Raw genomic sequence first — 24,023 nt, forward strand, 5'->3', positions numbered from 1 at the left:
CTCACCAACGCTGAGCACAGGGGAACAATCCCTGCCCTGGACCTGCTGGCCACACTGGGTCTGACACAAGCCAGGATGCTGCTGGCCTTCTCGGCCACTCTGGCACGCTGCCGGCTCACGTGCAGTCGGCACTCACCCAGCACCCCCAGGGCCTTCTCTGCCAGCAGCTCTCCAGCCACTGCTTCCCCTGGCAGGAGCTCGCTTTGGCTGCACTTGGGACTGGTGGAGGATGTGTGTTACAAGCCACAGACTTTCAGCCTTGCAGTTCCTCCACCAAACTGGAGAACAAGCAGTTGCTACAACCATGGGCTTTCCATGGAGAAGGCAGTGGGGATGGAGAGCTGAGGGTAGGTGGGCAGGACTCCCTGCTGCATCCACACTTGGGCCAACCCAAACCCTCACCGTTGTCCTGGCTTGCTTGTTCCTCACTCTTGGATTTTTCAGGCTCATCCTGCAGCCGTCTCTGGTCCTCATAGTACTCCAGCACCTCTGGAGGCAGCTTCTCACCGGGGGCACGCGGTGGCAGCAATAAGGTGTTGCGACAATCGTAGTCTTTCAGCATCCGCAGGACCTGTGGGCGCCGGGAAAAGAAACCATACACAGGAGGTGTTTCTTGACCTCCATCACACCGAGAGCCAACCTATCTTCTCCCTCATTCCTTCCTCCCAACACCACACCAAGCCCCTCCGCAGCCCTCCAGCAGAGCTGGCTAAATCCAAAATGCCACCAGGCTTTGTCCTGGACACTGCTTCCATCTCCCCTGCACAAACCTGGGAATGCTGGAGCACTGCCAAACTATGTGAACGTGCCCATGGGGACCAGAGCTTCCCTCTCACCTGCTCCTCCATAAGGTACTGCTGGTCGAACTCCAATGAGTAAAACTCGATGGGGAAGTCACATGGGTTCTTCACCACCACCATCTCCCCCACTCCAGGACTGAATGGCAGCAATGGTCCCATCTCCAGTACTGGGGGGCTGAATTCCAGCCGTGGCTCCAGCCCACGCCCTGACACCTGCAGCTGGAGGTGCTGGGTGCTCTGGCAGATGTTAATCTTCAGCTCGCTTCTGTAGGACTTCTGAAAACAGAGAGGTGCAGAAAGGTTCTCCACAAAGTCCCAGGGGACAGAGCCTCAGAGTCATCCCTTGCCCCAAGGTCTGGGATGTCACTAGTACCGCTGGGGGAACGGGAAGTGGCTATTGATGTGCAGCAGGGGCTTGGGGCCCTGGCACGCTGGCTCCAAGGAACCGGGATGGTTCCTGGCGTTGGGTGGAACCGGGTATCCCATGGATTTAAATGGACTGATGGGGGTTTCAGCAGCGCTTGTAAAGGTCCCTATGGGTGGGCTCAGGGACTGCTTCTCCTCCTCCTTCAGGGTTACACTGCCCGGGCAGTCCTGGCACTGCCACCGCAGGCAAACATCCGCTCTGTATCGCTCCATCAGAGGGGCGAGGAGCTCCCGACCGCTCGCAACCAGGGGTGTCATCTCCACTCGGCCTTTGGCCAGCAACTGGACTGGAAGCCAGAGCTCTCGTGTCCATAAGCCACCAGTTTCCAAGTCAAAGTGGCCACGTTCAAACCGCCTTTGGGAACGCTCCACCATTGAAGCGGATTCCCAGTTTGCCTGGAATGTGCCGGCACCGCAGGGACCACGGGCGGCGAACCATGACAGGTGACAGCCCCGCTAAGCCCGGGAAGGGGCCTGGGCTGGGGCTGCTTGCTGGTACCAGTGATTCAGTGACATGGAATAATGCTGAGGGGATGGATATAGGTATAGTTTAACAGACAATTAATTAATAAAATGTAAATATAAGGAGAGTTTGCATGTTTTTGAGGACAGATTTGTTTGGGATTCCAGTAGAATGTGGCTGTAGCTGTGGGAGCTGGTTCATGAGAGCAGCTACAAAATTTACCCCAACAGTGGAACAGCCTTGAAGATAAAGAAGTGAAGGTGGGGGAGTCATTAATAATGAGACCAATGACTATATAAGAGCTAGAGTAGATCTTGTTTTCAGCTAAAGGGTTCCTAACTTGTTTGGGCAGGGATGGGGTTTTGAGGCTATGGAGAAAACTGCAAAGAGCATGGGCTGAGAGGAAGACATCCAGCCTTCATCCCTGACGCCCACCAGAAGGCCCCCTGAGTGTCACTGAGCATGGTCTATCTGGGAGGGATTAATGTAAAGTACTTCCTGGAGGTAATTTGCATACCCCTGCCTTTTCTTAGAAACTCTAATGAATATGTATGTGTTAATCTGTATCAGTAGGAGAGATGTGGCTTTAACCAGCGCACACATCCGGAGCAGCGATGCCTGGTGTGCCCAGCGCTGTGATAAATGGTGTCTGCTTCATCAGCACCAAGGCTGGGGAGTTCTGATCCCGGCTTTTCATGGCTTCACCAGCAGTGGGATTAGCTGAGATCAGCCCTTGCAGGGTTCATCCCCCACGAGCGCACTGGGGTTCTCCCCATGCCTGCAAACAGGCCCCCGTGGAGAGGGAATGAGGGGAGACGGGTGGGTTTTGCCCACCCATACACTGAGAAGGAGCCACACCGCAATGCCCTGATGCTCTCCATGCACGGTCCCCTGTAGGGATGTCAAAGCACCTCTCCAAGGAGGGGACTGGGGGGGGGGGGGGGGGAAACTGAGGCACGGTGGGTATGGGGCTTGCAGAAAGCTCCATATGGAGGCAGACCTCATCTCCCCCTCCCCACACTGGCCTCCCATTGCCACATGGCCTTGCATCTGGGCGTGACGCCCACCCATCTCACCTCTTCCGTGGGTGTAAACCTGACTCGCATGTTGTAGCGCTGTCCAGGAGTCAGGGTCCCAGCCGAGGGCAGCACCTCGAAGACACAGCGCTGCTTCTTCCTCTGCCGAAGCAGCTTTTGTTTAACGTATAGTGGCAAATACTTGTCCACCTGGGCACAGGAAGGAACCTTGTGAGGTCTCTTTGGTCTGTGAGGACAGACCCTCAAATTCCCACAGTGCTCTGAAACACCGTCACGGCGCCAAGAGCACCCACATCCAGACCAGATGTGGCCACTACAGCCTAGAACTGGAGGGAAAACTTGTGGGCAGGGCAGGCAGACGGGTAGGCACCGCCCTTGGAGGAGGACGAATGGGTGAAGGTGGCAGAGAAGCGAAGCATCAGCTGCTCAACAAGTCCAGGTGAACCAGCCTTGCTCCATACCCTCCAATCTCCCTCCCACGAGCTGTCCCCATGCGGTGAGGCACCCACAGTGGCAGAAAAGGCACGAGAGGCACAGAAAACCCAACCGAGAAGTTACGTGTCACGCATCGTCCCTGCCTCACCTTCACAACGGGCTCATTCACAGTGATGGACCATTTACAGGGGACCTGGAGTTGGTTGTGGAGCTGGATGGTTTCCTCCTGACACTGTCCACATTGGACAGCAGCAAACTCCAGTCTGTCCCTGGAGATGCAGAGGGATGGCACAGCCACACTGGCACAGAGGCGGATGGGAAATGTGGGGCCTTCTTCTGCCTAGTGAGGGACAGAGCATCCAGCTGAAGGTCCAGGCAACATCTGCTGCTGCCCCCAACCTGACAGCTGCCTCAAAAGGCCGTGCTGGCACAGGGAGGTGAGGAAGGATACAGTACCTTGATGGGCAGGACAACATTCACTTCTCCCACCGGCAGGTTGGCACTCTGTGGGTCAAAGCGCACTTCAAACGTCTCTGTCTCGCAGAAGGGCAGGTTGTTCACGCGGCCCAGGTCCACACTAAAACCTTGAATGGGTGAAAATAAAGCAGCTGAGATACGCCAGCAACGTGAACAAGTACGTTCAGACCGTATGGGTGTCCACAGGACTGTCAGGCAGAAGGACCCTTTGTGTCTCCAGAGAAGACTGCCACTCCTTCTCTCTTGTCACCGCTCAAACAGAAAGGAATTTCACAGCCTGAATTCAAGACCCGCAGGGTAAAACAGAAACCCATCAGCTGAGGAGCACCAGCAATTCCTTCACCAGGCTTCCAGGAAGGACGCGCAGACCTCTCCAAAGAAGTTCCAGGGAAGATTCCCCTGTGCTGTGGTGCTGCTTGGAAGACAATTTAGAGGAGACACCTGACCACCCTTCAGACGCAGCAAGTCACCATCTGATGGTCCTCAAGGACCTGTTTTGAAAGCCTGTTTTGACCGCACAGGCTGTTGTCTCAATAGAGGCTAAAGCAGCACTGTGTCATTACAAACTCTAAACAAAGCGCTTCCAAACCACCAAGGGTCTTGTCTGCTCCCAACACAAGCTCATGGAGCACACAAAGACACTCAGGAGATGCTCCTGGTAGCCAAGAGCAGAAGATGCTGAGAGGTCACCATGGTGATCAGCCCACAGAGCCCCCGCAATGAAGCGTCAGGACAGCCCAGGTGGCTGGACACTGCGGGCCAGGAGAGTTCTGGCTGCAGAGCACCGAGCAGGGGGGGAAGGAAGAGAAAACGATGCAAAAGAGCACTCAAAACCCTTCCCCGTGGCCCCAGCATATCTGTCAGAGACAGGTCCTTCAAGCCCACAGGAAGTCCCTCCAGCATGGGTTACCAGTGCCACACAGAGCCCGTCCGTCAGCGCAGAAGGACACGGGGAGCTGCCCAGGGTTGGTGATCTTCACGACGTGTGTGTGGATGTCACCAAGAATGACGTGGCCGAAGTCCAGGACGTACTCGGGCAGCTCCACTCTGGAAGGAGAAGCAAGGAGAGTCCTTAAGGTGGAGGAGGATGCAAACAAAGTGGGTGCTTCTGTAGTCACTGCTGGAGAAACTCCAGCCCATGAAGCCCAAGGTCTTATCTTCTGCTAAGAAGACTTCGGTATGTCACAGGGCACCCAGGTCCAAGGTTTTATCAGCTACTAACAGGTTCTTAGAATAAAATGAGTTTAAAACAGACACTGGGCACAACTCCTCTGCTGTGAAAAGCCACTGGAAAAAAGTCCTCAGGCTGCTCACTGGTAGCACGTCCAAACTGTCAGGATCAACCCCCTTCTCAAGTCCCCAGCTATTCCCAGAAACAAGGAGCTCCCAGGAGCAGGGGCGCACCACTGTGCGCTACCATCAGGGCACAGGGGCCCTACTAACTTGAGAAGCCTCCGACGAGCATGCTGGTCAAAGGCAGCGTCCTCCGGGGAACCGGAGGAGAGAGTTTGCTGCTGCTCCAGGGCGTGCTGCTCTATCAGAATGTTCTCCATCTCCATCTGCAGACGAACGTCCAGCTGAGGAAAACAAAGACAGTGGCTGGTTAGCAAAGGGAAGTTAATCCCACCCTGCTCTTGGTAAGAAGCAGGAACAAGTCCTTCACTCTGAGGGTGGTGAGACCCTGGCACAGGTTGCCCACAGAAGTGGTGGAGGCTCCATCCCTGAAGACATGCAAGGATGAAGCTCTGAGCAACCTGATCTACTTAAAGGTGTCCCTACTCGCTGCAGGGGGTAGATGGCCTTTGGATGTCCCTGCCAACCCAACAGAGTCTATGACGAGGTCCTTCTGCCCAGCTGCTCAGTCTGCCAGGACCATTTCTGAAGGGAGATGAACTCCAGCACCTTTGCCTGCTCAGCCACCTTTATACAAGCTGATCTGACCAAACAAGTCAAGGATCTTCCAGAGCTCCAAGTATCTGCCTGCCCCCAGCTGCTGCCAGCGCAGCTCAGACAAAAGCTCTCTCCATGAGGGAACCAGGTCAGCGCTGAGAGCTCTTGGAGACACATCTCAGTCACTTGAGCCCAGTCTTCAGGACCTCCCCCTCGGGCACTCAGGAAGCTCAGGCACCCACGGGAAGGACCACTACCAGTGGAGCCCCATGTTTGTGGCCAGCCCAGGGGAGCCAGCTGAAGCGTGCAAGGGGGACAAGTGACACAGGGAGAGGGTGGCCCCTGCCAACAGGGCAGCAGCCAGTCTCACCACAATGCCAGAGTCGTCCATGGGTGGCTCTGTGGCTGTGGTCTCCCCGACAACCACCGCGTCGTCTCTCTGGATGTCTCGTCCTAGCCTTGCTTTTGCCTCTTTGAGGATCTGCTCATAGTTTTTGTTTCCTGAAGGAAGAAAACAGTCACAAATAGAAGCATGGGCACAGTGGCATCCCCATTAAAGCTGGGAAGCTCCACACCCCCAGCATTGGCCCTTCCCACAAACACATTCCTCCAGCAACTCATGGAAAGAGGATGCTGCTTTTCTTCTATGTTCTCTCCCACCCATCTTCCTCCACACATGGGAGCATCTCACCCCCCCCCACCCCTGCCCAAATCCCTGCCAGCCCACGTTACAGCTTTCCCAACACTGCTTTCTAGCTGTCCTCTTTATCCAGGCCACCAACAGATGACACTGGCCAGGATGGCTCTCTGGAGCAAAGCCCATGTGCTTCTTGAAAGCAACCAGAAGAACAACAGCCCTGAAACCTCCAGCCTTGGTGGAGGTGGGTGTGAGCTGCCCTATGAGCATGACGACACAGGGGGGCAGAAAAAGACCCCCACGGGACCTCCCCGAGGAGCAGTCAGACAGTGCTCACCCTTGATTCTCCTAGGAAGGTCCAAATAAATCCTGGGAAAAGTCCCCTCTCCTTTCAAGGTGATCTCTTCTGGCTCCAGGTGACCCACTTGGATCTGGAAGGTCCTGCAGAAGACTCCAGGCACTCCCGGCAGGTGATAGACAGTGAGCACTTGCTCTCTGCCAGGTCCAATGTAACCCTGGAGGTGTGGAAGAAGAGGAGGGGAATTCAACTAGAGGGCTTGGCGGAGGGGTGGCTCAGACCACCGTTACACTGAGATGAGAAGGCACGTTGCAGGTTCTCACACAACACATCGCCTTCCAGCTTCCCTGCACCCAAAAGCTCAAGTCTCCTACACCGGGCTGTGGTTTGTCCTCCTGCCAACACTGCCCACCCTCTGCCAGACCCAAGCAGCAAAGAAAAGCCCTTCTGCCAGCTGCTGTGGAGGAGGAGCGGCGTGCCCAAACTCTCAGCAGGGCCAGCAGCTCCTGTCATGGCACTGCAGTGGCTCCCAGGCTGGTGTCCAAGAGCCTGACCTCTTACTCATGAGCCCAACCAACAGCTCCTGCCTGGGTGGTTACACCAAGGGTGCATGGCACTATCTAGACTCACAGTGACCTGCAAACTTACACCCCTGGAAAAGCAGAGGCAGAGGCTCGGATGAGGTCCAGGGATGAAGGGGTTCCCCACAAATCCCCTCCTCAATGGGCTCCTAGAGAAGAGCTGTCTGAGCCTGGAGTTGGGCTCATGCCAACCAGGTTGAGAGCCAATACAAACAGGTGGCAACACTGCTCAGGGGACAGGGCACAGCCACAGCTCTTCTCAGCTCACTGGGCTGGACCTTCAGCTCCTTGCTCCCCCCCACGCCGCAGGGAGAAGCTGCTGAGCAGGACACATCCTGCCTCTTGGTCCCCGGAGCCCTGGACTCCAGCTCCCAACATGGCCTCTGCAAAAGCAACTCCTGCCAAGCTGCTGGCACAGCAGCAACTGCCCAGGGCCAAGCAGAGCCGCGTCCTCTGGAGCAGTGTCACCCCTCGCAGGAGACCAGCACGAGGACATGTGAGAGCCATTTGGCCTCCTCTTCCCATTCCCAGGAGGGACATGGATAGGAATGCTGCTTCAGCTGAGGGATCCAGGCAGAACTGGGACAGGGGATGCTATGAGCTGGAGGAGCGAGGGGCCGGCGCGAGTTCCGACACAGGAGCTGCGTGCCCAAGAGAGGGACTATTTATGTCCTTAGTGCTGACAGGAGGCAGGCAGAGACCTGGAGGAAGTCCCGTCCCACCACCCAACCCTGAGGGGAAGGAGACGCTCAGGAGACCTTGCACCATCCCGCTCCAGTGCCGGTACCAGCACAACTTCACCCGGTACAATTAGGACTCTGCTTGCCCAACGTTTTGTTCCTCCCCTATAACCCCCTCCTGGGCAGCCTGATGTGGAGCCAGCGTCAACCCCTCGTGCTACTCACAGTGCTGGGCAGGACCAGGGGCACGCCAGGCTGAGGACTGTCCGCGGTGGCCGTGCTGGGGCTCAGCACCATGTAGGTGAATCCCATCTTCCCGCTGTTCCGCAGGGTGACCTCTGATTTATTGACTTCGGTAAACAGCTGGAGAGAAGACAGAGGGGCGGGAAACTGAGGACACACATCTGGATGTTGGCAATCTGCTCCTGCTGACACTGGGATGAGAGCCGATGGACACAATGCAGGAGAGAGGCAGAGGAAGAGGAGGGACGGGCACCTGACTCTCCCAGGCCAACCTGAGGAACCCACGCAGATATTTATGGCAGCGCGCAGAGGTGCAGGAACCACCACAAAAAGGTCAGTAATAAACTGGGGGATGCCCCACTGCTGGAAACATCTGGTCAGGGTGAATGAGACTCTGAGCAACCTGACCTAGTCGAAGATGGCCCTGCTCAGTGAAGGTGGACAAGATGACCTCTAAGGTCCCTTCCAGCCCATGGTAACATTGTTCCTGGTTCCTTTTGTTGCTCCATGGAGAGCACTGAAAGAGACCGTCTCCTTGGACCCCAGGATCTGGGAGCGGATCTGCAGATGGATGTCTCAGGGCACATCTCCCTGGAGATCACCGCCTGCCCTGGGAGCCAGAGTTCATTGAAGAGGAGGGATTCCCAGCTTCAGGAAGGGGAATGGAGATGACCATTAAAACCAGCTTGGACACAGGACCTGGCACCCCAAAGCTGCACCTCCAAACCAGTGAGAGTCCTGGACCTCAGTGGGCAGCCACCTGCCAGGGATGGTCTCAAGGATTCCTGCCAAGAGAAACGCGTGGTACCTGCAGCCCGCAGTCCATCTCCGTGCTGTCCAGGAGGTAGTGGATGAGCGAGGCCTCCCCACGCAGCGCAACCTCGTAGGTCGGGCCTCCCTCCACGCGGCACAGCGCCGTGACACGGGCAATGATGTTTGCATGGCCAAAGAAGGTGACCCTGACCCGCTCGCTCTCGCCCGGCTGCAGCACGCCGTACAGCGGCAGGATGTGGAAAACCTGGAGGAAGGGGAAGAGACACTGAGACATCAGGTGTGGAAATGGGTGCAGGAGAGGAGAGAGCCACAGCTTGGAGCAAAGGACAGACATGGCTGGAGGGCCTCTTCCTCAAACCCAGTCTCATCCTGCAGCCACCCCGCTTGCCAGTGGAAGGACCATGGGAAAAATCTTCTCCCATACTCAGTAATGAATGCGTTAATTAATACTCCACGTTAGAGTAATTTGGGAGGTCTCTTGGCAGCCAGAAGCTCTCTCTGCTGCAGAACGGGCCTCTCACTGCCTCCAGAGGAACACCAGCACACGTCCTTAGGGCCACCAGTGTGACCACGGAAGCGAGACAGGTTCCCACTCACCTCGTCCACCTCAATGGTGGGGAGCTCCAGACTGACAAATGACATCAGCTGCCTGATGGTCGCAGAGCTCTGAGTCTCCACAGTGCTGTTTGCCTCCGCAGCACCCACTGCCTCCGCAGCACCCTCTGGCTCCGCAGCACCCTCTGGTAGAGGCTGGAAAACAAGTGCCATGGGCTGCAGTAAGCAGCAGGTGGGGCTGAGCCAGACCACTCCGCTCGTGGCTCTACCACCTCATGAAACCAGGAAGCAGCTGAGATGGGACCTGGGTGCAAGCCAAGTACAGGTATGTCCCTGCCAATGCTTGAGCATGGGTCCAAGCCCACCCGCAGATGAGACACGGGCTCCAACTGTACATCCTACACGCCAGTTTGCAGGAGGAAGCTGGGTACACCAGGTGCTCGGGGCCGGCAGAGACCCCCAAGGGTTCCATTGTGCAGCCTGGTGCCAGCCTGGGCCTGCTCGCTGCTGCCCGAGGAACATGCCAGAAGCCTGATGCCTGGGACAGGGCAGGTTCTCTGTGACAAACCAGGAGTACAGCTGCAAGCAAAACTCCACCAACAGGAAAATAAGGACTTGGGAAGCGCTCGGCGCAACTCTCCTGTTCTGGGTGGTGCTTAGTTTCATCTCCTGCACTCATCAGCTGAGGAGCTCAGCTGGGACACTCTTCTCCACAGGCACCTTCCTGAAGAAGGCAGCCAAGATGGTTTCCTGTCTTCCAGCAGTGAGGAGCTGGTGTTTAACCTCAGAGGTGCCACTGTCCAAAAGGAACCTTGGCCCTGGGCTTCTGACCCCCTGTTTATAGATGAGGGCTTTGTGGTTGCTCTGGAAGTTCAAGAGGTGAAGACATGCTTTGTGCTACGGCCTTGGCCTCAGCAGAATCTACTAAAAAGATTTATGGGGCATCTCCCCAGGAGATAAGGTACTGGGGAGGGCAGAGTCTTCTCATCTTTTGATGCTTTTTGTGGTCTCTACGTTTCCAAACCCAGCAAAGCTTCACCAAGCACGTGTTCCCAAAGATGCTGACAGCACTTTCCTAGGCCTGTGGTGTCCCACAGAGGTTACATGTGCGTGCGTGCTGAGGGTGGTGAGGCCTTGGCACAGGGTGCCCAAGGGGCTGTGGAAGCCCCATCCCTGGCAGGGTTCAAGGCCAGGTTGGAAGGGGCTTTGGGCAGCCTGGGCTACCAAGGGTGTCCCAGCCCATGACAGGGGGTGGGATTTGATCTTTACAGACCCTTCCAACCCAAAGCCTTCTGGGATTCCAACTTCTCCCTCCCCACAGGCCCGCGTCCAGCCGCTGGCCCTGCTGCCAAGCCCGCTCTCCAGGCAGCAGAAGGAAGGCTGGCATGAGCACGGGCCTTCTGCAGTAAGCTGGGGGAGGCAACGCTGGTGAGAGGTGTAGAAAAACACCTACCTCTGTTTCCAGGGTGTCATTTGCATCTGGTGGCTGTGGGACAGAATCCCCCACCGCTGACAGGGCTTCAAATAGTTCCTCCACACTCCCATCCCCGAGGATGCTCTCTGAAGGCACTGGGCACTCCAGCTGAGCTCCCTCCTCCTTTGGTGGTTTGGCTTTTGTGAAATATTTTGGTGTTGGAGGAGTTAACCTGGAAAACAACAAAGCTTTGATCGTGGAGCTGCAGTGGGAAGGAGGGAAGGCAGCAGGAGCAGCTCCTCGGCAGGATGCAGCCCTGCGGTGGGAGCTCAGCAGCTCCATAAGCAGGACAGAGCAGGTCAGTGCTTGGGGAGGATGCTGGTATAGCGGCGGTGCCGGCAGCCGGGTGCAAGGAGCAGCAGAAGGGGACAGGGATGAACACCTCACCGGGGTGGGGAGCATGGCAGCAGAGGGAGACACACACGAACCCTGCAGCAAGCACAGACCGCGGCGCAAAGGGACAGAGCCAGGCAGCTATGGGCTGTACAGACCCAGCAGCACCCTCCCAAAAGCACCTGCCACCCCAGACCGTGCCTTCCCCACCTGCAGAGCCACGGCGAGAAGTTCTGTGGCTCAGCCAGACACTGATGCAGAACATCTCCCCAAGAGTGACCCACAGCCGCGGGTCGGCATGAGCAAGCAGCGATGCTGGCAGCTTTCTCTACGTGTAACAAGGCAGGATGGAGCCAGAGCTGGAATGGAGCTGGGGCTGGGATGGGTTGGAGCCTCCAGCCTGCTGTGCCTCAACTGGACAGAGCCCAGCACCGCACGGGGCACCCAGGTACCTCAGCTGCCTTCGGGCAGCCTGACTTCTTCTGGGTGAGAAGGGAGGTGCCTGTGCCAATGGGGCACACGCACCGGAAGCGCCTGGAAACTCTCCAGCCACACACCGGTCTGGCCACCATTCTGTCCATCTCACCGTCACCAGCCCTGACGGTTGATTCCCTCCATGTCAGACCCAGTTAGTTTCATCTGATAATTTACAATACCAACAGTGCTTAACGTGGACCAGAAAAATAGATCTGACATGCTGCCCTTCTGCCGGGCTCTTAATGAGCAATGTGAGGTGTTAATAGCTTGGAGACCGTCTTCATTTCCAGCTCTGCCACAAGGATCACATGGTGTCTCCTGAGGGACCCTGAGAGAGCACATTACCGCTTAATTAACATGCGGAGCAGAAAAGGGAGCTGTCCTAATGGCCGCAGCGCTAAAGAGCCAGCAAAGGGGCAATGCCAAACCCTTTGGAGCAGAGGATCCTGCCAGAAGGACACTCAGGACCCTCAAGGCAGCAGAGCTGGGTGACTCGGCATCTGCTGGAAGAACCAGCACCTGCGGGCTTGCGTCCAGCAAAGCCAATTGTTCTAGGACTCGGAAGAGCTGCCCCTCAATGGGTAACTTCGCTCCGTTTCCCGGGGCGGTATGGAAAAACCATTGGCTGCTGGAATTCAAAGTGCCCGGAGTCAACTTCTGACCTATGCAAGAGAGGCCACAGCGGGAAGAACCGCTCGAAAACGCCTTTAGAGATGCGCTACAGCACAACTGAGAGATTGCTCTTGGGCTTGGAAAGCACAGGCCAGCACTGGGTGGCCCTGGTGCCCAGGGACGTTGGGACAAGTCCTCCTACTGACACCTACGGCTGCACCCAAAGCCACAGCAGAACCCGCCGGAACACACAACGAGCGCCGGAACACACGCCACACAACGAGGGCCGAGACACACGCAACAGCCGCTGTGTGAATGCCATGGCCAGCAGAACACGAGAACTCAGTTCAAGGTGGCGTTTGCCTCGAGCCATGGAAATCCCCACCTCAAGCTGTGGAGAAGCCCCACTCCCTGGGCACCTTCCCTGCCTGAAGTTGGGAGGTGCTTTTTCCACAAGGGAAAGTGAAAGGGATTTGTCAGATGCTACACAAACCATCTCAGGCTTTGCAAAGGACAAACGGGACAGCGGACGAAGAGCTTCAAGGAGAGGTGCACGTACCTCAGGTGGCTTGTGGAGTCGTCCACCAGGAACAGCCACTGGTACTGGACGGGCAGCGGGCTGCAGTTGGTCATCCGGAAGTGGCGCTCATGTTCAGTGTCATTCAAGACACAGCCAAAGTCCAAGGTTGTGGTCTGGAAACGGAGATTCGGGAAGAAGACTTCTCCCCGAACGGTGACTTGCTCTTCATGAGGGTGTTCAAGAAACTGTATCTTCACGGTTCTCTCTGCTTCCCAGCTATTCCAACCCTCTTCATAAGCAGGGTTAAACCCAATGGATAGATTAAGTTCCTTCCCAATCCCCAGCTTCACGGGCTGCAAGAAGATGAAGAGTATTAACCACCGGTATGATGAAGTCCCAAGGTCTGGTGGCACAAAACACCTCAGTGTTCAAAGTGCAACCCCAACGTGGGCTTCTTGCTTCAGCCTTTGTTTTCTTTACAACATGCCCCCAACCATGCAGCACAACTTTCTTCTCTGAGACTCTCAGGCTCACCCCCTTGTGCTCTGCACCCATAATGCAAGAGGGAAATAAATCCTGGCGTGCCCTGACTCTAGAGGAACCCCTTTGTCTTCACACTCAACATGAGCCCTAGGGCACTGTGCCCTCAGCCTGGAGAGGGCTGATCACCTGCATGGCAGCGGTAGCCGTGCTTCCAACACGTCTCTAGCAGAGCCCATGTTTGACACCTCCCACCACCAGCAGCGCAGATGACAAGCGCCTTGGCCTTCCCAAGGGCAGAGCTGCCCTCAAAGAGAGCAAGCAGCTCTTCAGGTCACCCAAGGAGGGCTTCCAAGAGACACCTTCACCACACGGTTGGCCCACACCTAGTTGCCTGCTCCTAGTTGTCTTAGAGCCAGGAGGTATTTCCCCAATTGAGCTGGTCTTTTCTCTCCTTTTCAAACCTGATGCTGTTCAGGCCAACTGACTGCCAATTCAAAGGAATAACCACCTCTCCCAGAGGGCTTCCCAACAGAAACGCACCCCCACCCCCCTCCCTCTTCAAACCCCACTAGCGGGAAGGTCTGGGGCTGCTCACCTGGTCTGGCAGGGGCTGCTGGGACGCACTGCAGACCCAGAAGGGTTGCTCTACCGTCAGGACGATGCTGAGCGGCAGGGAGGAGGTGTTTTTTAAAGAGAGAGGCTTGTATTGAAGGCTCAGGACATCACTGGGTTGCTAAAGACAAGGGGAAAAAACAGGGAGGGGGGTGAGTCACCGCCCTCCGGTGAAGTTAAGCAGTCCCACCTCTAAAAACACGGTCGCTTTGCTCACAGGGTGCCTCATGGGGGGGTTTGGGGGGGTGAGGAGGGCGTTTGGCATCGCTCGGCCACAGCACCCTGCTCTCCCGCCCCAGTCCCAACACAGGAGGATGGCTGTGTGAGGCCCATGCTGTTCTTGTGGGTCCCACACACCTGGCCATGGGCTCAGCAGCTCTATTTTGCCTCCAGCTCAAGAAAGGCAAAATAGAGCTGGAGAGATGGTCCCCAACCCCACAGGGGGGAAATAATGATCTCAGTGTTGATGGCAATAGCTTGGTCCTGCTCAAACCAATGGCAAAGCCCTGAGGACTTGGAGAAGATGTTTAACTTCCTTCCCTGAAGGCCATCACACCCCTCCGTGGGCTTTCAGTCCTCAGCCATGCTACTAAACACCAGGACCCAACCCAGAGACCTACCTTCTCCACCCGGAAAGACATTGCTCTGGGCGACACTTGCAGGATGGGAGCAATGAACTCGCACGTGACATCCACTTGCATTATCTGTGTCTTCCCAAACTGGTTCCCCACGATGGCATGACACACCAGCCGCTCCTTCACTACCTGTGGGCAAGAGTCACACGTCACCCACCAAGTGCCAGCAGGGAGCCCAGAAAACACAATGGAATTTGCAAGCCGTGGACACAGAAGGAATTTGATAGCCTGGATAAACCCATGCCATGGGATCTTGGCCATCAACCCTCCACAACTATTACACTGGGGTGAGCTGTTATGGGAATACTGATACAAGTGGAACTGTCAATTCTAATGACCCCTGGGAGCAGCTTCCCCCATGGAGAACATCACTCCCACCATTCCGGCTGCTCGTTTTTCTCCTCCAGGACTGGGCTCTAAGCAAGCCCTCTGCCCATGTTTGTCTGCAGAGGGAAAGTAACGCTGCTCCCAGACGCTCCCCTCCCTTCCCAGGACATTGGTTTTACTCCCTGCTTCCCCCAGAGAAATTACCTCGCCGTTTCTCAATCCACTCCCTGCCTCTGCTCCTAGGCTAAGCCTAACTTATTTTCTCTGCCCTTCCTTCCCTGTAACCCACCGTTTGCCCCTGTTCCTTCAGCCCCTATTTTGCTATGGGCAACTTGGCTTGATGGTAGCTATAGAAACACCCCAAAAAAACCCCTTGGGAACTGATGGTGGCCAGCAAGGAGCGCAACTGGTGCTGACATGGTCACTCGGGGCGTTGAGATATTTTCTTGAAAGCACTTGTTCATCTTCTCAGGGAGAAGTCAAGGGGCTGCAGGAGAAGCCCCAGTGGAGGTGATGCGATGGGGAGCTCAGCACCCGTGGGGGACTTCACCTGAGGAGTGCTGGAGGAGCCCTCCAGAGTCATCTCCATCGTCTGGCCTGGCATCAGCTCCATTGTCAGGGGTTGAAGCTTAAACACGGGACTGGCAGGCCTGGTGTTCTTGGAGGAACCTTTGCCCTTGGTTTGGATGGCAGGGAGACGACCACGACGGGGAAATGGGGGGAAACCTTCCGTTCTCCAATAGAGCCGATGGATGCGTCGTCCTGCGTTTGTTATCTTGAAGTGGTAACAACAGGGATCCAGGCTAGAAGAGAAGCAGAGATGGAAAATGGCTCAGGAACTGCCTCTTCCCAGCACCCACCTGGCTTCAGTGCCCCGCTGGCCTTATCTGACCACCCACCCAGCAACAAATCCACCTCCAAAACCACTGACCCAGCTCAAAGTTACACCAAGAGCCAGACCCTGGTTGCCCCTAAGTTTATCAGCATCCAGCAGCCGGTCTGTTTGCGCAGAGCAAGGAAAAGCTTCACCAAGGACATCAGCATCTCAGTTATTCCCCCTCGTCTCTCCCATCCCTTCAGGAGCACCCGACTCCTCATCCCCAATGTATCATCCTTGGGCTGAACACTGAAGCTGGTTTTGTATTGTGGGAAGCCAGATGTGCTGAGAGAACGTGGGATCAAGTGATGTTTCCCCGACACGAGCACAGCAGCAAGACCAGATGGAGCGGCTGAAGGACCAGAGCAACAACAAGAGATGAAGAACTCCAGCTCGATAGAAAGCCAGATTAATATTCCATGGAGATTGAGTCCTTCACATCAAGGAATGCTGACTGCAGGCCAGGCTGCAGGAATTATTTTACCCCCTATAAATCTGAGCATGGCCAGGAAACAAGAAGCTCCTGCAACAGTTGGTGTCTGTCCAAGGGATGGAGGATGAGCTTGCAAACCACGTCTGCTGCATGCAGCGAAAGGCAAGCGCAGCAGCGACAGCAGAGAACAAACCAGCCCTGGCCACAGGCTGCTCAACAACAATGGGCCCGAGCTGGGCAGGAAACGGTTTATGCTGCCGACAGCAGCGGGGGAAAGCTTGGAGCAGAACCTGCAGCTCTGGGAAAGCCCAACTCATCTGCCATGCTCCCTGGTCCCACCTCAGCTCACCCAGTTGCAGCCCAGCAGCTCCACAACCCGCAGGCCAGGAGGCGAAGGGGGGCAGAGGACACGAAACTCGGTAGCCTTGTCCTCTGCCTTGCGTAGCTGAGTTGTGGCCGCATGGAGCACAGGACATGCTGGACAAGTGTCCCTACTGACGTGGATGGCTTGTGGGTTCATATTTGCACCCCTAAAATCTATTCTAAATGCTTAAGGTAGGATTAACCTGCTGGCTCTAACCAAAGGTTAGGGTATGGGAGAACTGGGGACCCTCTTTGGCCAGGGAAAGGAACAGGCACCTGGAGAAGGTGATTCCTTCTCCGAGGAATGCTCCAAGAGGTCTCAAACACTTTGAAAAACCTTATTTCCCTCCCCTGTTTGCAAGAACCTGCCAGGTTCAGACACACACGGTAGGATCAAACCAATCCCCTTCTCTGAGCTAAGCTCTTGCCATTAACCCTCTCCCTTTATCCCACCCAACCTCAGGAGACTTCTCCTCTGCAGAAGAGACTCCTCCTCTCTGGGCAGAAGGGAAACCAAACAGCACTGGTAATTTAGTCAAGGAGTTGCTAACAAGCTACTGCCAAGGTTCTCTGCCGCTGCCAGACGATACTCCACAGCCAGTGAAGAAGACAGCAATGCTACTGCAAAAAGTACTGTGTACTGTGTTTCTACTTGTAACGTCACATTTCCCAGCTGGAGGCTTCTGGAACCTGCTGTTTTCTTCCAAATCTTTACTCCATAAAGCAAGGAAATGCATGGATTCTAACCCAGGGCAAGTCGGGAACGATTTCCCAACTGGTGTCTGGCTCAGTGGCTTTCTGAGGGAATCTAACAACTTGAAAAACGCCCAGAAAACATTTCTAAAGGAGTTCCTGGGGCTTCAGTGGCACCGAGACAGGACTTGGAGTGCTGGAGGAGAACCAGCCCCAAGGATTTCAGCAGAACTCCTCCTTGCTGGGCCCACGGCAGAGCCCGGAGCAGAGAGATAACTTACCTGAAGTGGGGGCCCAAGTTGAGCTCTGGAGCAAGCGGTTTGTCCGTGATGATGGTAGTGCCAATGCCAAAAGCCTGGATGAGGACGTTGTAGCTGTGGCTGTTCTCTATGGACACGGTCACCTCGTCCTTGAATTGTTCGATGTCATCCAAGTTTGCTATGACAGCCACAGCCATGTCGGTCTCGGGAGGGATCACTCCTTTACTGGGCTCAATCCTGCAGCGCGAGCGTTTGCCAGCCTGTAAGACACGGCAGACGCTAAGTGAGCACGGACACCACGGACCCTGCTCTCTGCTGGGGTGCAGGAGAAAGGACTAAAGACATGAGGGTAAATACATAAAGGCTTCGTTTCCCTAAATCCAAGCGTCTGGAAACAGCAACTACGCTGGAGCTTGTATTGCACCCTCCTTTAACAGATCCACTTCCTTAACCCTGCTTTGCCCAGCCCAAGGGATGCTCATCCTCGGGAAAAGCTTTATTCCCCCCCAGCCTCCCCCTGGGAGAGCACACCAAGGCAAGCTGCATCTCTCCTGGCTTCCCCACCGACGGGTTTGCACAAAGGCTCGAGGCCAGGACTGCTCAAACCCCACTGCAGCAGCTATGTAGCCGGGGGATCTGGCCTAGAGCCTGAAGGATAAACTCTGCCAAACAGGTTGAGTAAAATCCTGGTGCCCAAAGTCTTCTTTCCCCAAGAGTTGGGCAGTGCTTCCCAACAGCCCCCCCAGGACTGAAGCACTCCATTCCCACTGATCATCAGCCGCAGTGAAGTGTCCTGGCGCTCTCTGCTTTGGGAAATCCAGCTCTGAATGTTTACAGAGAGGCAGTGAAGAAACAAGCAGGAAGAAACCTGCCAGCTGTGCCCCGTGGGCATGGCCCCAGCTTCCTCTCTCTTCCTCTCTTTTCCTCTCGTTTTTCCCAGATTGCCCTTTACAGATGGGGCGATCAGGGTGCTAGACCCCCCAGTCCTCCTAAAACCACATTCAGAGGGAGCAAGCTGGCAGCAGAGCAATGGTCTCCATCACCAGGAGGAGCTTGAAACAAACACAGAGAGAGTAGGGAGATGGTCAGGAAACCCGTGCTCCTTTCAGGAGAAAAAGGCTACGGGCTTCTCTTCATCTCAGAGCTCCAAATACACAGCTCAGAGCAAAACACCTCCCACAATGTAAAGCCAGAACTTGTGAAAAGGACCTAGGATCAATTTCTGCTCAACCATCCAGGAAAACTCCCTGCCTTAGTGAGCGGTCCCCCAGTGCTGGGCTCCTCTTGCTGCGCTGCGGTGGAATACCTTGCTGCTCTCTCAGATAGCGACATGGAAACATCACGTACAAAAATCAAGTCCCAGGCTGCTATGGAGCCATCATTTCTGTTGGGAAATATCCCCACAGATACTTACCACCTCTGCCCGGAAGGATGCAGGGATAAGACTCTGGTTGGAAAGGTAGAGAGTGCGGGAAGCGTCTGCCAGAACGTGGATATTGCCAAAATCAATCTTGCTGGGATACACGTGGACAACTGGTCCCTCTCCAATGGCCTTCAAGCTGATGGTCTGCTCCAGGTAGGGAAGATTAAAAAAAACAAAGACAAGGGAAAGTTTAAAGAAGAGATGGCTCTCAGGGCACTCCTAGACTGGGGGATGATTATGGCTGTTGGACGTTTGCAGTCTTGTAACACCGATGCAGGAGGCCTGGAGCAAGTGTGGGATCTACAGTGATCCCATCAGGAAGCCACAGGCCCCTGTTACTGGGGGATAAGGAAAATCAGCTCCCCACACTTGATTTTCCCCCTTGCTCAGCTCTCCTTCCTCCACCCCATGCCTGCTCCTGTCCTTTTCTTGCTCCTGCTCCTTTTCCCACTGGATCTTGCCCCAAACTGTCCTCTATGACTTCCAGACAGCTGTACTTGGCTGGTAACTTCTTCCGCATCCCCCACAAAGCTGCCCCCTGAAAACTAGCGCGAGCCCCCAGCAAAGCAGGCTCTTGGCAGCAGAGATCACGGCCATTGGCTGCCTCTCGGTGCTGCCTCTGTGCACTACCAGTACTACAGGAACAAGAGATTCATTATTCATTCTGTCCCTCAAGCAGGATTGTTTTTCTCTCCAGAGTCTGAGACCCTCCAAGTTTTCTTCTTGTAGAGACCATGGTAGGAGGAGGAACACGGGTTCCTGTGCTGAGACACCTTCTCACAGCGCTAAAAACCAGGGAACTTCATCTCCTCTGCTTGGACTTCACCAGTTCCGAATCATAGAACAGTCTGGATTGGAAGGGACCTCAAGGACCAGAGAGCTCCAACACCCTGCCACAGGCAGGGCCAACAACCTCCACGCCTGGAGCTACATAAGGTTGCCCAGGGCCCCATCCAACCTGGCCTTGAACACCCCCAAGGATGGGGCACCCACCCCTTCTCTGGACAGCCTGTTCCAGCCCCTCACCACTCTCTCATTAAAAAACTTCCCCCTAATATCTAATTTAAACCTTCCCTCCTTCAGCTTCACTCCATCCCCCTTGTCCTGACAGTATCTGCCCTTTGGAACAGCTGATTCCCTCCTGTTCCTCTGCTCCCTTCAGGGACAGGAAGGCTGCAATGAAGTCCCCTCAAAGCCTTCTCTTCTCCAGGCTGAACAAGCCCAGCTCCTAAGAACACCTCAACCCTTCAACAGAACCCAAACGCACAGAACTCCCAGCACTGACAATCGCTGTGCGATTCACCGGAGGGCACGGAGTGGGATTTAACCACAGGAGAAAACAGCCTCCCTGATGGAAAACCTTTAACGATGGCCCACTCGAGGAAAAGACACTGACAGCTGTCAGAATCACTAGTCCAGTTCAGGCAGAAGGAGCAGTGTCTGTAAACGCTTGTCTCTTAACAGGGCACTGTGCAAGAGCCAAAAAAACCCCAACAAACCACGTACCAAGGCTGGTACCTCAAAAATGGGAAGCTGAAGCTGTGTGATGATAGATGTTTCATCGCTCTAGGAGGAGGGAGGTAGGGAAAGCTGAGGTCTTGCTGATGCTTGCCCAGAGCTGCCAGGAAGAAGGAGCTGGAGGGAAGAGCTGTGTCTCACCAGCTGCCTTGGCTTCCCCGTGGCAGTGGGGTGGAAGCAGCAAAGGCAGGGCAGAGCCCTCTGGAGGTGGACACAATAACATCTGGAAGATGCTCAGGCTAGCTGGTTTTAACGAGGGAACATGCACTAACACAATGAATCCTCACCAAGGAGAAGGCTTATTAAAAAGCCCAACAAAACTCTTCATCTGCTGTCTTCATAAAGGGGGAAAGAAAAACCCTGTTCAACAGCGTGACAGGCAATGTGACACCCATGAAAGGTGAGCAGCTTTGCTCTGGGTAATACTGCTGCACGTACACCCCCAGCACCACTCTGCCTTTGCTTCTGGGTACCATAACGTCACGGTAGATCCTTTAGGAAAGAAGAGCATCTGTCCCTGGCAGACGGCCGCGGTCCGAGTGACCACCAGTAACCCCAGGTCTGGGTTTTACCAGCTCCTTCCCACAGAGGATGACAGAATACGCCACACCAAAGCTGGCACGCAGCCACCGCAAGCCCAACACCAAGCGACAGACACCCAGAGGGACTCAACGCAATGCAAGGCGCGGCCGCAGACTCGGTATCCGCGCTGACGGGGTGACTTCAGAGCCAGCTCGCGCTCTGCTCCATCGTGACGCGCTGCAGCCATTCCCCCGGGGTCAGGCTGACGTCACAGGACCCCTACAGGGAGGATTTGCCACCAGTGTAGCATGTGCAAGTTGATGCTCTGCTAGCCCAGAAACCTTCAGATGAATCCAGTACTGTGCTTAGGCTATAGGAAACAGGGAGAATGCCGCCCCATGGCTAGAAACTCCCATCCCTGTGGTCAGTACACCCAGGGAAGCCTCTACCGGTGCTCGCGGCGAGGGAGCGCAAATGCTGCATGTTAAAGACCGACTTCACGGGCTTGTGGAGCCACTCAACCCCCTGCCAGGGAGAGCTGGGCTCCTCCACCTGAAGCACAAGGAAAATGAAGATGACATTCACTTCCAAAGGCAAATACTTTAGGCAAGGTAAAGCTTTGAACCCAGAAGCCGTTAGCTCAAGGGGAAAAGCTTTGCAAGGAACCTGCAGTTAAACAGCAGGCTGGTTCTCGAGGGCAGAAATCCCCCTTCTCCAGGGAAACGCCCCGTCTACGCCCAAGCAACTGGTTTGTCCCGCTTCAGGCTTGCCTGTCTCTCCTATCAGCACAGCCACAAAGGCCAGGCTTGAGATGTTCCCTGGCATCCAGGGATTGCGCAGCATTGTTTCCATCTGTTTTAATGACAGTTTCAATCCCCAGCCTGCTTTCAAAAGGCCAGCCTCCCTTTCGGGTACAGAAAGCTTAAGGTTCCTGTGGCATCCATGCTCAGAGAGATGGCAAGACATCCTGAAACAGCCATTTCCAAAGTTAATATCATTCTAATCTAAAATATAATTAACTAAATTTGTTCTTGATTTCAGCTAGATGAAGCCAGGACACTACACAAGGCGTTCTCCTGCCTACATCTTGCTCTCACTGCTGCTGCTGTGGATGCCTGAACGCTAACAGCATCTTTCAGGAGGCTCCAGAAACATCATCAGGAATGCTTCACCATTTCCAAGCCTGTGCTGGAAAAAGGAAGAGTCCCTGCGTTGCAGATGCCAGGGGTGTGGAGATGCACAGGGCTTTACGCAGAGATATGACGGATACTTCTCGACGTGATGGGCCAAGCTCTCAGCATGGTTTCTCACACAGGGTGTCCCAGTGCCCTCCTGAACAAAAGTTCCTGCTCTGAAGCAGCAGCTCCTGCTCACCTAATCACGCAGCAGAGTCTGAGCTCCAGGGACCATGCTGGGTTGCAGACTGCGCTTGTTATCCCGTCTCTCCTATCTGTAATTATGTGCCACATCGGACTCTCAGACTGTCACCTGCCCAAGAAGTCCCACCAGCCTTCCTCTCTTCTAGACCTTGGCTGTTGCTTGTACCATGAACCCCTTTCCTTATCCATCCTGGCTGCGTACTGCAGCCCCGGGAAGGATCCCTGGAATTAGGAACCTTGAGGACTCACCAGTGGGGAGTTCTTGTTCCCAAGCAAAGAGAGCACAGCAGAAGCAGAATGATGTCCCAACTTCTGGGCTTCCAGCACCAGCGGGATACTGACAGACCGGTAACCCATGATGATCCCAGAGGGCATGGGGCTGGAGTACTGCACAGCATCACCCTGCTCGTGCTTCTGTAAGAGACAGAATCAAACTCAAATTCAGAGCGACCTCCGACAAAACCTGCACTCCTTAACATCTACCATCGGAACCCAGCTGGGAGACCGGGATGGGCTTCACATCCCAAGGGGGTCCAAAAGCTGCTGCACCCACAGACACACACTCCCATGCCAGCAGCCTCCTCACAGCAGCTTTTCACCACCCTGCATAAAATCAACCTAAAGACTAGAATACAAACCTCTTCCCAAAGTCTATATTCGGGAGGAGGGGGTTCTTCTACACCCAAAGGTTTGCTGCAAACAAGAACCCATCTGAATATAAACCAGCAAGGTCTTACCCCACCCCTTTGTTATTATTTTCCATCCCCTTAATAAACCCTTGGATAACTGTTGAGGGCAGATGCGATGTCAAACCTGAGGAAGGAGCCTGTAGCAGCCTGGAAGGTGGCTCTTGTTCACCAGGGTCAGCGTCTGCTCGTACGGGAAGTTTAGGAAGCACCGTCCAAATGTCACAGTGGGGTCCAGCACTTCCAGCCGAGGAGCGATGCATCTAGGCAAAGAGATGTCCCAAAGGGAATTAGAGATACTGAGAGAACGTAGAATGTGTTTCCTCCTTGAACAGGGTGCAGTGGAGCAGAACACATTTGTCACTGTCAGACAGACATGTATTACCCCGACAGCAATAAATCGCCTTCAGCTTCCTGTATTTGATTCGTCCACCTCTTGTGAAGGAGGAGCAAACTCGGGGTCTCTGCACCGCAGCGCCTTGCCAGCACGGCCAAGTGCTCTGGCAGATTGCCGTGCCCTGTCCAAGAGCTGTCTGACGGGAACCCTGGCCCCAGGAGGTCTGCAAAGACCCTCCTGACGGTCCCACAGCAAGCCCTGAGCTCTGGAGGAACCTTCCCACCGGGGATTGGTGCAGTATGGCCCAGTATCTCAGCAGAAACTACTCCCTCCTCTCCAGAAAAGGGGCCTGAAGAGCCTCAACTGCTTGCCCCGGCGATGGAAGGTCCGAGCCAGCACCTGCCTTATGCAGTGGGTGGTTGTTAAAAATAAAATCACAGCCCAGGCACTGACCGGATGGCAGAAAAGCACCAGTGAGCTGCATCCTACTGGTAATCACACTGACACCCACAGCACAGCGGGATCCAGCCTGGCTGCAGCAGGAATGACTTCCGGCTTAAGTGTGAGAACATTCATGCTCAAAAGGACCAGAGGGAAGCAGCAAAACCTGAGCTCCCCTCAGCATCAAGGACTCTGTTTCTCCTTCGGAAGATCTTGCTGTTATTTTTCCTGCACCAGTCCTGCCCTAAGCCCCTTCCCCATTAGCACGTGCCTTCATTAAGCCAAACAGACACCAGGCTGCTCCCCACATCCCAAAGGAACA

The 24,023-nt window shown here is 55.1% G+C and overlaps 2 protein-coding genes across 2 annotated transcripts in view; one reads left to right on the plus strand and one right to left on the minus strand.

The window, feature by feature from the left end:
• LOC311196741 (protein NDRG4-like) overlaps positions 1-24,023 on the plus strand; it is a gene marked incomplete at both ends in the record, with an annotated part of 721,213 nt that overhangs the window by 621,129 nt on the left and 76,061 nt on the right.
• The window catches only part of LOC311196466 (hydrocephalus-inducing protein homolog), a gene marked incomplete at its 5' end in the record, with an annotated part of 68,543 nt that overhangs the window by 25,383 nt on the left and 19,137 nt on the right, over positions 1-24,023 (minus strand). Inside the window, 21 exons of the mRNA XM_084270038.1 lie at positions 403-571; positions 837-1,076; positions 2,766-2,915; positions 3,310-3,501; positions 3,618-3,745; positions 4,549-4,685; positions 5,082-5,215; positions 5,899-6,029; positions 6,503-6,680; positions 7,950-8,087; positions 8,776-8,985; positions 9,339-9,491; positions 10,750-10,942; positions 12,752-13,065; positions 13,791-13,928; positions 14,428-14,571; positions 15,320-15,572; positions 17,417-17,655; positions 18,810-18,962; positions 22,565-22,651; positions 23,051-23,186. Coding sequence (XP_084126164.1) covers positions 403-571; positions 837-1,076; positions 2,766-2,915; positions 3,310-3,501; positions 3,618-3,745; positions 4,549-4,685; positions 5,082-5,215; positions 5,899-6,029; positions 6,503-6,680; positions 7,950-8,087; positions 8,776-8,985; positions 9,339-9,491; positions 10,750-10,942; positions 12,752-13,065; positions 13,791-13,928; positions 14,428-14,571; positions 15,320-15,572; positions 17,417-17,655; positions 18,810-18,962; positions 22,565-22,651; positions 23,051-23,186 — 3,617 coding nt within the window. The remainder of the gene's footprint in view (positions 1-402; positions 572-836; positions 1,077-2,765; positions 2,916-3,309; positions 3,502-3,617; positions 3,746-4,548; positions 4,686-5,081; positions 5,216-5,898; positions 6,030-6,502; positions 6,681-7,949; positions 8,088-8,775; positions 8,986-9,338; positions 9,492-10,749; positions 10,943-12,751; positions 13,066-13,790; positions 13,929-14,427; positions 14,572-15,319; positions 15,573-17,416; positions 17,656-18,809; positions 18,963-22,564; positions 22,652-23,050; positions 23,187-24,023) is intronic.

Source organism: Gallinula chloropus, assembly GCF_964237585.1.
Source record: "Gallinula chloropus genome assembly, chromosome: 13".
Taxonomy (NCBI): Eukaryota; Metazoa; Chordata; class Aves; order Gruiformes; family Rallidae; genus Gallinula; species Gallinula chloropus.